The sequence below is a fragment of the Tursiops truncatus genome, chromosome 6 (genome assembly GCF_011762595.2).
Source record: "Tursiops truncatus isolate mTurTru1 chromosome 6, mTurTru1.mat.Y, whole genome shotgun sequence".
NCBI classification, from domain to species: domain Eukaryota; kingdom Metazoa; phylum Chordata; class Mammalia; order Artiodactyla; family Delphinidae; genus Tursiops; species Tursiops truncatus.
The window spans coordinates 112,433,970-112,448,110 of NC_047039.1; the positions used below are offsets into that span (position 1 = coordinate 112,433,970).

The 14,141-nt window shown below is 60.8% G+C and overlaps 1 protein-coding gene and 1 long non-coding RNA gene across 3 annotated transcripts; one reads left to right on the forward strand and one right to left on the reverse strand.

The window, feature by feature from the left end:
* Nucleotides 1-6,202: 6,202 nt before the first annotated feature.
* LOC117312815 (ficolin-1-like) lies at nucleotides 6,203-13,049 on the reverse strand. 2 transcript variants are annotated; one of them, XM_073806764.1, is made up of 9 exons: nucleotides 12,928-13,049; nucleotides 12,329-12,442; nucleotides 10,810-10,863; nucleotides 10,298-10,333; nucleotides 9,489-9,521; nucleotides 8,923-9,050; nucleotides 8,288-8,417; nucleotides 7,277-7,411; nucleotides 6,203-6,716 (listed from the first exon to the last, which is right to left on the reverse strand). In XM_073806764.1, the coding sequence occupies exons 1-9, from the start codon at nucleotides 13,019-13,021 to the stop codon at nucleotides 6,469-6,471; spliced, it is 972 nt and encodes a 323-aa protein (XP_073662865.1). In that variant the 5' UTR covers nucleotides 13,022-13,049; the 3' UTR covers nucleotides 6,203-6,468. The 2 variants fall into 2 exon arrangements, with proteins under 2 accessions (XP_073662865.1, XP_073662864.1); XM_073806763.1 differs by having other exon boundaries at nucleotides 6,207-6,716; nucleotides 10,801-10,863; nucleotides 12,928-13,045.
* On the forward strand, nucleotides 9,047-10,019 carry LOC141279020 (uncharacterized). Its single transcript, XR_012332751.1, has 2 exons — nucleotides 9,047-9,333; nucleotides 9,440-10,019. It is a non-coding gene; the product is annotated as an uncharacterized lncRNA (long non-coding RNA).
* Nucleotides 13,050-14,141: the final 1,092 nt, after the last annotated feature.

Sequence of the window (14,141 nt, forward strand, 5' to 3'; positions counted from 1 at the left end):
TAATTGGCCGCCCCCCACCCATATGGCTCATGAGTCACTGTGACAATGACAACCAAGTTGAGTAGCTCAAGGGTGGCGGAAGAAATGGATAGGAAATTGACGGGAGGCAAAGTCGGCTCAAAGCCCAGAGTGGGATTCAGGACGAGGATGAGATTGCGGGTTCCCCCCTCCCCTCCCTGCACCCCATCCCTCACCTAGGCCACCTCTTCGTAAAGGTAAGTGACAGCTGACTATTTAATACACAACTTCATATCTCAGGGCTGTAATGCAATACAAACTTGTCTTGGTCGCACAGGGTGTGGGGGGGCGGGTCAGCCCTGCAGCGATGCAGACACCCCCAGCCCCGGACTCCAGCTGCTCCTTCCTGAGGCACGTCTCAGGTTGCATTTCTTGCTGCTTCACCTCCACGCCTCCCTGTATCTCTCATCTTAGGGACGCTTGCTCAGAGCTTCCAGGCTTGGGCAGAAAGGCTCTCACTCCCGAGGCTGAGTAGCTCTATTCCAAAAAATATCTATATATACTTCACTGCTCGTTGGAACTCAAGGACTTTCAGAAAGTCCATCTCTTATTGTTTGAGGTCTAGAGCTGTTCGGGGATTTTCCAACTCAGTAATACCCTAAATTCCTGGACACTTTATTTTTTGCTGCTTGCAAATGGCTCGGGTCTTCCCTAAGCTCTTCTTTTTCTTGTAACGCCTCCTCAGACAGCCAACACAGAAACACACGCCGCTGAAATCCCGGATTTGCAGGATCTGTCCCCGGAGCCCCAGAGGACACGCCATGGGACTGCTTTCCAAGTTTTCAGAAGCAGCCCTTGAATCAAACAACGTTTTTCACCCTCGACGCCGCGCGCTGGCTGCCAGGCTACTGCCGCCCACTGAGACGTGGCTGCAGTCGCACTGCTCCTCGGGTGCAAATTCTGTTCAAGACTTCCGGGATGACAGCTGCTGTGACAAGCAGCCGTCACACCACAGTGCAGGGCACACGTGTGCGGGCTGAGGGCCTCGGGCTTCTCGACTGGGAGGCGGCCCGGGGGTCTCTAGGGCTGGTCCAGCAAGAGGCTGCATGACGTCTGTCAGCATTCCATCTGTAGCTGTTATGAATGTGGAAGCCCAGCCGGGCTGGGCAGGCAGTGAGGAGGTGACGGAAGTCTGACTCCTGTAAGGACTCAGAGCTTCAGGCTGGGCCTGGAAGAAAGAAACACAGACGTCCCTCGCGTGTCACCCACCGCCTGAGTCTTTAATTTTTGACGTTTGTAGGATGCCCCCTCTAGACCAGGAGCTCCTTCAGAGAGCAGATGGCCTCACCTGCCCGCCAAAGAGGGCTTTGCGGTCGCAGACGCCTCCTGAGGGATGGCGAGGTGGTGGCTGGATTTTGTCTTTCCTCATTAAGCAATTAGAACTGCTCTAGTGGAGCAAAGAGAAGGCCTTCCCTGGCCTTGAGGGAAGGGGGTCCAGGTTTGGGGGTTTTGCTCTGTTGCTAGTGGCTGGGCTGCAGTTTTAATGGCCACTGAGCCTCCTCTCAGGGTGACCAACCCTCCTGGTTTGTCCAGCTCTGAGGGGTTTCCCAGGATATGGGAAGTTCGGTCACCGGGAAGACCCAGGGTGACCAGGACAAGGTGGTCACCTCACTCTTCCTGATGGGAGGCTACAGGGAGAGGACAGAAGCCATAGGGCAAAGGGCACTTTGGGTGCAGGGGGAGGAAGGGATGGGAGAGGGGCCTGTGAGCCCCAGGGGTCCAGGGCAGTGATATTCCTCTGGGGATGGGGTCACGCTCCCACAATGCACAGCTCTTGCTTGGTGGCAGGCTGTCCTCTTCTCTGCCACTTTCAACCGTTTCTAAGAATGTCGTTCCCAGCTCTTTGATCCCATCCTAGGTGATACCCCCTCCTTGGTTGCTTTAAAGTGCAAAACTCAGACCCCAGGGCACAGGTGTGAACCAACCTGTGCAGGGAGGAGCACGGCTCTCTCCTCCCTGGTTCTAGGCTCTATGCCTTCATTAATGCAGCCCCAAACAACATCCCATCTGTGGTGAGCAGTATCGTGCTCCATCTGGACCCAGCCGAGCCTGAAACTGACCAGATGGCCCCTTCCAGGTCCTTTTCTGGTAAATAGCTCTTAAGGTGTGGGATTGTTGGAAAAACTTGTAACCTCAGGGGAAGGAAAGGCGAAGGGGCCCGAGACCAGTGGATTCCGGTGACCAGGGCAAGAGTGTCAGGCTGGTTTCGGGGTTTGGGGCCAGTCCCAGCTCCCAAAGTTCAGCTCTGCTGGAGGGAGGGGTGACGTTCCTGATGCCAGCAGAGAGGGGGAGGATTCTGATGGCAAAGAAGGTAGACAGCAAGGCTTCAGCTCTGACCCCGCAGAGCACACCCCGCGCGGGTGTGCGCAGAGGCCATACAAGGACAGAGCCTTTGCCAGAACCCCGCCCACCGACGGGCGCCGCCCTCCTGTCCTGGGTCTGTGCGCACAGCAGAGCGGGGGCCCCGGGGACACAGCTCCCGGCACCCTCGACGGAGCAGCTGCCAGCCCAGCTGCCGGAGGGACAGGGAGGGAAACTGTGGTTGGGGGGTGGAGGTTCCACCAGCCACCAGCCAGCGGGCTCCACCTCCCAGGTTGTGAAACACCCACCGCAAACTGAGGCCTGGCACAGGCGGGGGGTGGGGGGGGTGGGTGGGCGTGGTGGAGGGGGGGTGGAGGGTGTGGGGGGGTGGGCAGGCCCTGGAGGGCAGCCCTGGAGCAGGCAGAGACGCGGCTGGGAGGGAGTCACGGCCAGCTGCGTGGGGAAATGCAGGCGATGCCCACGCCCCTGGTCACTGACCCCTCGGTCCGTCCCAGACCCCACGCTGCTCACTTATTATCCTCACTCCACGAGGTCCTCAAACCCACCCTGCTATCCTGAGTCACGTGACAAAGAAGACTCAGAGGGGTCAAGTGACTGGCCCAAGGTCACACCGCCTGGACCTGGCAGAGCCCAGGGAGTCCAGGTCTGTGTGGACACAAAGGCCTTGCCCTTCACCAGCTGAAACAGAAACTTACCAGTTCTTGAGATTGGCCAGGTCCATTCTGGGACCCCTCACCTTGGGAGTCCCGAGCCCCAGAGCCCACAGACAGTACTGGGTGGCCAACACAGGCCCTATAAACCTGTGTTGACAGCTGGCCAGGGCAGGGAGCCCAAGGTGCTGGGTGGTCACCAGTGCCAAGGCCAGGGAGCCCTCAGAGCCCCAGGCTCGGCCCCCCAGCCTGGCCTGGACTGGAGGGGAAACTGGGTGGGGGCCAGACAAGAGCAACAATTGTGTCAAGAGCCCCAAAGCCACTGGGTGTGGGGATGGGGGTTCCTAAGGGTTCCATCCATAGGGCCACCCCCGCTGGACGGGAGAAGGGGCCTTCTTCCCATGGGGAGAGTGTAAGGTAGACAGAACCAGAAATCAGACTGGAGTCTGGGAGGAATTGTCAAGGGACAGAGCAGAAAGGGGAGGGGACAGGGGTGTGTGATGCTCTGGGGAATGGAAATCCAGGGGAGGGGGTGCGCCCTGTCCCGGAGGCGTTATCACTTCAAAGGAGGGGGGCGTCTCTTGGAGATGGAGGCCAGCCTTGCTCGCCTGCATCTGGACGACCGCCTCCCCGCTGCAGCCGGGATTTCTGGGTGGGCTGTCAGGACCTTCCAGATAAATGGTGTCTCGGTGAAGCGCATTTCTCTACCAATCATCAGGGGTCCCTGCCACCAGAGCAAGGCCCCCCCAGGCTGGGCCTGTGCCCTCCCAGACCACAGAGGTCATGGCCACAGTGAAGAATCTGAGGCCTTTGCTCAGGACCCCCCCAGTCCTACGCCTCCCTTTCTGCCAGCACAGACACCAAACCCTTGGAGAAGCAGGAGGGCAGGGCAGGGCCAGTAGACGGATGGGGAGAGCCCAGACCAGGGGACACGCCTGGCCCGAGCCCAGGCTCCAATCTTGCCCCAAACCCCTGCTTCTGGGGGGCAGCCTGCGGCCCTGAGACAGCTCTGGTTGGCCTGCAGGTGCCAGCTCTCACAGGGGGCCAGAGGAAGCAGGACCAGAAGCTTCTCTCCCCAGGGCCACCCAGAGCCGGCTGTCCTACAGCGACCTACGCAGCCTAGTTCCTCAGGTGCCCACCAGCCGGTTACACCTTCCCATGGCCCCACATGTCCAAGCACGCACTGTATACAGGTGGATGCACGTAAAATGCAAGTGAATTATTACATGAGGTCAGTTCCCTAAGCCCCTTGCTCCCCAAATCCCTCGGACCTCATTTTCATAAGTACTTAAAAAAAAAGTCTTAGCAAGTCCCCAAAGCAAGAGTGTTTGCAAATACATTACAGCAACAGTCACATTAAATGTTTCTAAAAATTGTCTTTTTTAACTCTTAGCCCATCTCTCAATTAAGCAGATTTTATACATAACACTTTAAAAAAATTTCTGGTTTGCCAAGCGAAGCCTGTTTCTGTATTTAATAGTTTTATTTTTACCTTCCGCAATAATGACGGGGCACTTAAGAAATTAAGCTTTTTCTCAAGAGGCATTTCTCAAGATTTAATTTCACAACATGAATTATAACTTCAAAGTTAGGACTTCCGGAAGGGAGGGTCCTTTCCAGGAAAATCTTGGTTCTAGGACCGAAAGGCTGAGACACAAGATCAAATTCCTGTCCTGCCTTTTCCAGTGGAGGCAGTGGGCACCTCTCCACTGTTGAAGGCTTAGTCCCTGTGAAACGCAGTTAGTAGGGGCAGGTCAAGGTGGAGGGTGCCTAGGAGAGACCCCAGCACCAGCTCACAATCCTGACCGTGGCTCCTGGGGCATGCGGGTGAGGTCTTTGCTGCTCTCGAAGATTGGGCAGCAAAGCCTGGGGCTGACGTATGAAGAGTTGCATTATGTGCTCCCTGGCAAAGAGACCGCACCCCTCCAGGAACTGTCATCCCGCCAAGACCTCAAGGAACCAGGTCTTCAAGAAAAGAAAGAGATGATTGGGTATCATTTTATAGCAGCGGAAGCCTGCATCTAACACTAACCATTGTGTTTTACGGTTTGACAGCTTCTGTCCTGGGGACCGATCGGGGCCCCTGGCTGAGCGGCTGTGGCCCCGTCCTCGGGCTCGGGGGAAGGAAGGGCCGCCCCCCTCTCCTGAGCCCACTCCCCAGGCTGTCCTGCACTGGCTCGTCTCAGGCCTCTGGGCCAGCGTGAGAAGCAAGAGTGGGGGTGCATTCCAGGAGCAGTGGCCCCTGACCCTCAGGACACGGCACCTTCCGGCAAGGCGAGACCACCATGGGCCCTCTCCCAGAAAAATCCCAGACATGCCACGTTCTATGTGGCCTTGCACGGTTCTTAGACCCTTGGGGGCAAGGACGGTAGTAACCACCTTGCACCTTCCTAGATTCTCTCCGAGTCGATGATGCTGCTGGAACAGACACAAGCGGGCTTATGAGGACCCAAATAGTCAGGCAAGGGTTAGGGAGAGGCCAGCGCCGGGACAGCCTGGCCACCTGAGGATGGGGGGGCTTCTTGGCGTCTGGCGGTGGAGACAGTGGGAGGAGAGAGCGGGACCCTCCTCAGCAGACACAAGTACAGGTGCAGAGGGCACTGGCGTGTCTCTCAGAGACGGCTGCCTGGAGAGCTGGAGTCTCCCCGCCTGCAGGTCTGTGCTGGCGCAGCTGCAGGGCGCTGTGCACTGAGATCACCCTCCCTTCTCCTGCAGCGCTCCGAGCAGCCCCAGCCGCTCCTCTTCCACTTCCTTCTTTGTTGGTGGCGAGGGATTCCCAGGCCGCCATCACCCTTTGTGGATAGTGGGGGCCCAGGAGCCTGGGCGGTGTGGACTAGCTGGGGCCGGGAGGCTGGGACTGCGCAGGCCACTTCACCTCTGAGCCTGGGGTCAGAGGACACTTTCTTGAAGGGCTGAGAGTAAAGACTTGAGGATGTGTGGTCACGTGGCTCGGCCTCTGGCCCTCTACTCAGCCTGAGCTCGAAAACTGCCTGGAGGCAGACAGCGGCCCGGCCGGCAGGGAGGGTGACTTGACTGGTACACAGCCCCACGTGCGGGCCCTGCTCTGTGACTCTGGCCTCAGACCGTCGGAAACACCTTCAGGCCAAAGGGCACCTGCAGAGCCAGGTCACGGGGACAGACGGACAGACAGGGGCACAGGTCAGAGCGTGGAAGTGACGAAGGAGTCCCGCGCCCGCTGTCGGGTAAGCAAGTGTCTTTATTGAGAACATGTACGTCTGGCAAGATCTGGATTAGCATTTTCTCTTATCCTCGTGAGTGGGACAGAAGGGTTGCAAGTCAGTGGAGGCACAGAGAGAGGGCCTCCTGCCCAGGGGACAGGATGCGGCTCTGCTGCTCCCGTGACGACAGTGACACGGAGGTCCGCGTCACCTTCCTGGGGAGGGCTCTGGACCGGCTGCCCCGCCGGGCTGTGTGCAGAGGGAGCTGCTCCCAGAGGCTCTGGCCGGCCAGCCCTGCCCTAGGTGGCCCGCACCTTCATCTCCGACACCTTGTAGCTGTAGTTGTACCCCTTCCCTGACCTCCAGTTGATGCCGTTTGCAAAGCTCTCGTGGGGCCCCCCAAGGTAGCGACCGTTCAGGTTTGACACATGACAATCCTTGTACCACCAGGCCCCCTGGTACTGCACGGCACAATTGGCAGTATTTCTGTCGCTGTCTTGATCTTTGGTGGAGAAGGCGTTGTCGTTGTGGGACGTCAGGGAATCACCTGCTCAGAAGGAAAGGTCGCCTAATTGGCACACAGGGCTAAGAGGTCCCCGACGCTGGTCCAGGTCAAAGCTGCTGTGTCCGGGTGTGCACTGTGCAACTCCAAGGGGTGCCCCTCACATGACCCCAGGGAGCATCCCTCTGCTGATGGAGAGGCCTCGGTATCCCCTCATCTGGTCTGCTCCTGCCAGCTAACAGGCATCCTCTCACTTAGGGCGAGAACTCTTTCACTCCTCAGGGGAGAATTCCAGTCACAAGAGTGGGAATGGAGCCTTCAGGGAAATGGGCTCAATTATCATCCTTCCCCGTTTTTCATCAGAAATGGTAGTTAATAATAATGCCACAGCTTTTTGGACTTTGTCATGGGTCACATCAGCCTTGTGGGTACACTTAGGTGTGCGTAGTATTACCTTACCGTGTGGATAAGAAACTGGTGAGGTTAAGTCCCCAAGAACATCACACACAGAAGAGGCAGAGCCAGGACGCTAAGCAGGTCCTCTCTGCTTCCCCAAACCCCGCGCTGAAGCCCAGGCCACTGCTGTGCCCCGCGCGGACTCTCACCTGCACTGCCCCCGACAAAGGCTCCCAGGACCAGCTTGTACTTCTCTGCCTCACCCGCCATCTTGAATGACTGGTACTTGGCAAATTGGTGGTTGCCCTCAAAGTCCACGAGGTCTACCCGCAGCTCGCTGCTTCCTGTTGGAGGTGGGTGCTCAGGGCCCAGCAGAAGGGACCCTCTGCCTACAGGCACGGGGGGTGGGAATGTGGGCTTTAGGGGACGTCTGAAGTTGGCATTGGGGACAATTCACCGGGAAGGTGTGAGAGGCTGGGCTGGTGGGAGGACCTCAGGGATGCCTCCCTGTTTTCAAATAGCTCCCCTGCTGCTCCATCAGCCATGCCTGAAATTCCACCATCAGTGGACCTGGACGGAATGAAGCCTCGCTCTAGTGGGAAACCCTAAATTCTCCTGCAAATAGCTGTGAATGCCACGGCAGGAAACCTTTGTATGTGTGGTTTCTTCTGCAAGGATTTCAGGCACATGAGTGGACACCGTCAAGGTTGCCATGAGGGAATGGAAGGAGTAAGAAAGGATTTACACGTTTGCGGATGAACTCAGGACCAGCTGTGAAGCTGATTCTGTGGAACGGAGAAGTGGGGTGAGGGGGCCTGCGTGGGGACCGCCACATGCACTGAGCGGGAGAGGCAAGGGAGGGGCTCCGTGGGCCTAAGATCCCAGTTTCAAGGAAGGACCAACCGTTGGAAGTGGGAGAAGGGCCACCCCGATCCAGATGGCCTCCCCCTCACTTCCGACTCTCGGGTTCTAGACACGATCGGTCCCGAGACCAGAAGCCGTCTTCACTCCAATAATCCACCTCCTCCGATTTGAACACTCAGACAGTGTAAGAGGATACACGTCCTAGGTTCTCAGAGTAATAACCCCTCCTGCTGTCACACGTGACCACCCCGGGGGCCAGGGGGAGCGGGGTCCTCTGGCCCACATGGCCCAGGGCTGAGGTCAGGGGCATGTGCATTTCAGGCACCCCACCACAGAGCCCCCGGCCGCGGCCCTACCCTGGGCGGTCAGGGCGTGGATGTTTTCATTCCCCAGCCAGAACTCTCCCAGCTGACTGCCGAAGCCCTGCTTGTACGCGGCCCAGTCCCGGTAGAAGTCCACAGAGCCGTCGCTCCTTCGCTGGAAAACCTGCACACGATGGGGAGGGCTGGGGAGACGGGGCCCCACTGCCGTCCCCCCACAGAGCACCCCGGCCACACGCGGGAGCAGCGCTGGTAGTTCACAGGCATCACAGGCTGAGGACCAGAACGTGGGTCTCATCCAAGAGCCCAGGGGCAGTCAGGGACACCCACATGGGACCAAGGAGGAAACGGAGGCTCAGAGAGGGCAGGCGACAAGCCCAACGCCACACGGCTGCAGAGGGGTGGGCACCTCTGGGCCTGAGCCCACAGCCCTGAGCCACGGGACTCCTTCCCATGTGGGTCCACAGCCCCCTCCCCCGACATTTCTGATTCTCCCGACCTCAGTGAAAGGACGGGGTCAGCCTCTGCCTGGAAGGAGTGGACGGTCACAAAGGCCACTAAACAGTGCTCTGCCACCAGGTGAGGCTCCCAGGCACGCCCACCCCTGCCCAGGAACCCCACGGCCATCGCTGGGTGAACCCCACGGCCATCGCTGGGTCCCCCCCACTCACGGTCCACCCCCCGCCGTCCACGTCCATGTCACACAGCACGGTCAGGGGCCGGCAGTCGGGCAGGTAGATGGTGTGCCAGCCGCTCAGAAAGTGTCCCCTGGTGAGCAGCTCCTTACAGGTCCGAGGTCCTGGGAAGGGAAGCCGGGGAATGGACGCCAGGACAGGAGCTCTGGGCGGGGCAGGGCGGAGGGGGAGGGGGAGGAGGGAGAGGCAGGGACACCTGCCTGGGGGAGGTGGGCTCTGAGTCCTGGGACAGAGACGCGGCCCCCAAGGCCACCCGGCTGTGACGGCCAGGCCCCGACGACCTGGCCATCCCCACCTCCCAGGGCTGCCCCCGCCTAGTCTCCTGGGCACCCGGCCTCCTCCAGGAATATACTCGAGTTATCCAGGCAATGGCTGCCTATCACTCGGGTAAGTGGGGAGTAAGATATGCGCAGAGAGGGCTTTGTCCTTGGAAGGTGGAACCTGAGTCTGTGCAGCTGGCCTTCTGGTCGACCCCCCCCTCCCCCACCCCCAGCAGGAGCAGGTCCAGGCGAAGGTCCGGGGGTCGGCGTGTGCGCAGTCACCTGTGGCACAGGAATGAAGCTGCCCCGGCTCTCCTGTTGCGGGGAGCGAGGACATGCACGTCACACGTCTGGAAACAGCGCCCCCACCCCTCAGCCCCGTTGCTCCGTGACCACAGCGTGGAGAAAGGAAACCATCATCCAGCTCTTTGCAGGACTCTCAGCCTCCAGCCCTGCGGATCAGCTCCTAGACTCAGCATCCCTGGGCTTGCTCGGCCCCCACTGCATCCGGCCTGCCTGGGGGCTGGCGGCCAGCACCGTCCCGCGGGGCAGTGGCTGGACCGCCGTGCCGGCCACCTCGCCTGGGCTTCACGGCTCACGGCGGTGGAGGTGCAGCGCCCCCAGACCTATCGCTTTCCACAGCCCATGTCCCCAGCACAGCCTCTGCTTGTGGAAAGTACTGGGGAGCATTTGGGATGTGGGTCTGGGCCCCAACCTCGCACTTTGTATTTGTAGCCAGAGCATGTGACTGTGTCTTGGCGTTTTGCCTTTTCTTGCTTTCACAAATTTTTAAATAAATGAGCATAAATCAGAGCATTATAAGCAAAATGTCCAAAACCACGTAGCAAAGCGGTATCGCCAGTCACCTGGGTCCAACTCCGGAGCCTCTGGGCTTTGAGCGCTCACCGGCCGCTGACAAAGCAGGCCGGGCTCAGGGGCCCCTCCTCCCGCACCCATCCGCTGCAGGGCCAGGGCCAGGGCTGTGGTCTGAGATCCTCTCCCACGTGGTGCTGGCCGTGACCGAGGCCTCTGGGAACCCCCAGCCCCCTGCAAAGCCTGCTCAGTGACCCCAGGGAGGCGGAGGGGCTCACCTTTCTCTCCGCCTGCGCCCTTTTCCCCTCGGTCTCCTGGGGAGAGACAGGAGATGCACAGGACGTCTGGTCAGTGGACGTCGACCCTCCGCTCTGGAAACCACCCAAGTGCTCACTTCCTCGGGAGCTGGGGCGTGGGGGGCGGGGCTGAGGCTCTGGGCACCACACACGCATGCTCCGCGGCCCACACTTTTCCAATGCCTGGGTCTCAGCCGGGGGAGTTGCGGGGGGCGGGGCTCAGAGGCCTGGATTCTTCCCTGGGTTATGAGAGGCTGCTCTGGACCTGGGGCCCCGGACCCGGGACCCCGTTCACACGCTGTCTCGAAGCTCTTTGGAAACAGGAAATAGGACAGGTGCCTCTGTCACTTGACCCCCCTCCCTCTCTCTGTCTCTCTCCCATCTCTCTCTCCACCTCCTCCCTCTCGCTCTCTGTCTGTCTCCATCTCTCATGTCTCTGTAGACAGGCCCCGGGGTCCTGCTCAGGGGTCCTAGCTCTTCATCACCTTTGGTACCTTTGGGCCCGGCCGGCCCTGCCTTCCCAGGGACTCCGGGAGAACCTCGCTCTCCTGTAAATTCCAAAGATACATCATTGAGGAAAAGGCAACCTGAAGAATTCTACTTGAGCGTCTCTGCCCTAAGGATACAGTTCCGACCCTCCCATCCCGGCTGCGGTATCCTCAGGATCACCGCCCTGGGACTCAGCACGAGGGGACAGCAGGCGGCGAGGACAAAGCGCTCACAGCCCCCCGGTGCCGACCGGCCGGCGCGCCCAGCTCGGGCTCCAGGGAACCAGCAGCGATCTGGCCCCCGACCAGCTCAGTGTAGCAGCCCAGGTCCAGGCCACCGTCACGGAGCCCCCCCGGGGGCCTGGGACCAAGAGCACGTCCTCAGAGACCCTGTCACACAGGCCCCTCCGGCCCCTTGGCTCTGGGAGGGAGGCGGGGCCCTGCCCTGTGCTCAGCCCTGGACGCAGGGGCGGCCGGGCGCAATTATGCCTCCCTCTGGGGTGGTTCTCTCTCCACCTCCAGAGAGGAGGGGTCGGGAGCCACGAGGCCTCCCAGGTCTGCGTTACTGATGTGAGCAGGGGGTAGGACCACCCAGGGCCCTGCCCCTCCTCCTGAGCGCTGAGGGGAGGGTCAGGAGAGGCGGCCCCAGGCTCAGTCAAGGCAGCAGGAGCGTCTGCCGGCAGGCTGCCCTCCCCGGGGAGTGTGGGTGTGTGGGGTGGGTCCGAGGGGGCGGCGGCTCGGCTTGGGGCGGGCCAGCCACACCCACTGGTGGGCAGCTGCCCCAGCCCGGCCCCTCCTCCCGGTGTCCCCCCGGCAGGACCCCCAGCCTGGAGCCCATCGTGGTGGGCACACACAGCCCTCCCATCCCCAGGAGCTGCCCTGGGTGCCCACGGCCCCTGAGCTGGATGCCTCCCAGGACGTGAGAGGCTGGGGACCTCCGAGCTGGCCCTGTGTCCGCAGCCCTTGGAGCACCCACTCACACACAGGTCCGGGGCACTCACCCCTCAGCTGCGTGCACACCTGCCCTTCATACCAGGCTCGGGGCCTGAAACCCCACAAGGGGGCCGCCACGTCGACGGGAGGGCTGTGGAGCGCTCGGGGGCCTTCCTACTGCGTTGAGGTCCAGCCCCACCCTCCCTGCTGATGGCTGACTGCTCTGAGCCCCAGTTTTCTCATCTGCGGTACAGACAGGAAACGCTGGGGCCGCAGTTTTCAGGTGAGAATACCGGGGTACGCGTGGCTTGGAATCTGGCCCACGGCCACGTAAAGCCAGGATCGAGGACCGGGAAGCGGGTGTTCTATGGAAGTGGACCCCGATGTGAGCTCATAGACTAGCTGCGACCAGCCCCCTCCTCAGGGAATGACAGATCCCGGTGGGCCTCAGGGGTCGCTCCTGACGCCAGCTCTGAGCAGGGTCGTGACCCAAGCTCCCGACCTGAGACCCGCAGGGGGCAGTGCCCACCCGGGCTCTAATTTGAGAAGAGCTGGTGCTCAGGCACCCCCACGCCCGAGCGCAAGCACGTACCCTTCTGTCCATTGGCGCCTGCCTCTCCTTTGGGCCCTGCGGGTCCAGGCAGCCCCGGGCAGCCTCGGAGGATGGAGAGCTTGTCGGAGCCCTCCAGACCCACCAGCTTCACCTCTGCAGAGAGACACAGAGCGCCAGTCAGGGAGCTCGTCCTGGGCCTGAGAGCCCTGCAGAGCCGGCGACAGGCCACCCGAGCCACGGGGATCTGCCACGTGGCGACCTCGGCCTGGGCCCTTGGCTGTGGCCCGAGTCACCCGTCTCAGATGAAGGGTCAGCCTGGCAGTGAGTTTCCCGCCTCTGGTGGGCACTGGTCAGGTGTGGAGGTGATGCAGGGCAGAGCCCTGGCCTTGTGGTCCACCCTGCCTGAGCCACCCTCCCCACAGCCTCAGTGCTGGAGGGTCAGCCGGGCAGTGAGGTGTTCAAAAACGTTTAGTCTCCGCTTTTGAGAAGTGATGATTGCAACTCACTGTCACGACGAATAAGGATATTGTCCAGAAGGGCTTAGCTCGGGGCCCAGCCCAGTTGGCTGTTAGCGCACGGGGCCTGCGGCTTTCAGACCCGATTGCTGTCAGGTCCTACTCACCTGGTGTCTGACTCACCTGGACAGGTGTCAGGGGCGGAGGTCATGGTGCACAGGAAGGTGGTGGCCAGCACTGCGGGCCCTATGGCCATGGCCACTCCACGCTGCTCCATCGCTCTGCTGTTGGCCGCCCGAGGAGCCCCGTGCTCTTATAGGGCTGTGGCCACGCACTGTCACCTCTGGCCCTGTTTCTCCTCCCGGTGGGGACAGCCAGTTCCTCCCCCGGCTTGTGGCGCCAGCTGGAGGTGGAAGCAGCCTCAGCTGGTTCTCTTCCAGGGCCCAGATCCTCCTTTCTGAGCATCTGACTTCCGTGCTCCCTGCGGACCAGCCCCACTTCCCCTCGGCAGGGACATTTCCCTCCAGCCACCAGGCCCCCTAGGCCCTGCATAGGGAAGGGCCAGCGCCGCCCCCCCCATCACCCAGCTCAGCCCAGGCCACACCTGAGGCCTTCTCGGGGGGCAGGGTTTGAGGAATTCATTTGCATTTTATGGGCTTCAAGTCTACAGAAATTTAGAAAGTTCTCCTGGGGTCTAGGGTGATTAGAGGGGAGGCGCGAGGAGGGCAGGATGTGTGCGGCAGAGATTTCCCCAGGCCGGTGTGCCGTGGGCTTCCAACTGCAGTGGACATGCAGCAGGAGAGAAGCAGGGGCGGCCAGGCCAGGAGCATCGCAAAGCGTGGCCCTGGGACCTTGACAGAGGCTGGACGTGAACCCGACTGCAGCAGTTGCAGCCTGGGGGGCGTGGAAGCGGGGCCCGGTGTGGGGTGGGGTGGGGGAGGGCATGAAATTGCTTGGGGGGGGGCATTCAGCACCCACCCCAGGAGGGACCAGGCTGCGTGCTTTTCCCACACCTCCCAGGGAAGGGCCACACGCTGAGGCTAGCTGTCACCGGGACTCCCGTTAGAGATGGAGGTGGCAAGTCTGTTCCCCCAACCCCGTCCCAACAGCCCCTGCCCAGGTGGGGTGTTGGGATCCTGACCCCAAGTCAGACAGACTCATGTGAGTATCAAGGGTCCATCGGAGACAATTTCAACGTCCATGGGGTGTGTGGCCTGAGTCTATGACCGCTGCTCAAAGACCTCCACTCTGCAGGGGAGAAAAAGTAACGTTCTCCCCACCCTCTGTGTTCTCAGCTGAGACCCCTGTAATGCAAGACAGAGTAACAAGAGAAAAGCACAGAGAAGGTTCTTAGCACAGGTACTCTGTCCATATGGGAGACACCCCGGGGAATGAGT

Coding starts and splice junctions, on each gene's coding strand:
- LOC117312815 (XM_073806763.1), bottom strand. CDS start 13,021: ATGGAGCAGCGTGGAGTGGCCATGGCCATAGGGCCCGCAGTGCTGGCC. Junction 12,443..12,927: donor CGCCCCTGACACCTGTCCAG/GTGAGTCAGACA, acceptor GTCTCTCTGCAG/AGGTGAAGCTGGTGGGTCTG. Junction 9,522..10,297: donor GGGCGCAGGCGGAGAGAAAG/GTGAGCCCCTCC, acceptor TCCCCGCAACAG/GAGAGCCGGGGCAGCTTCAT.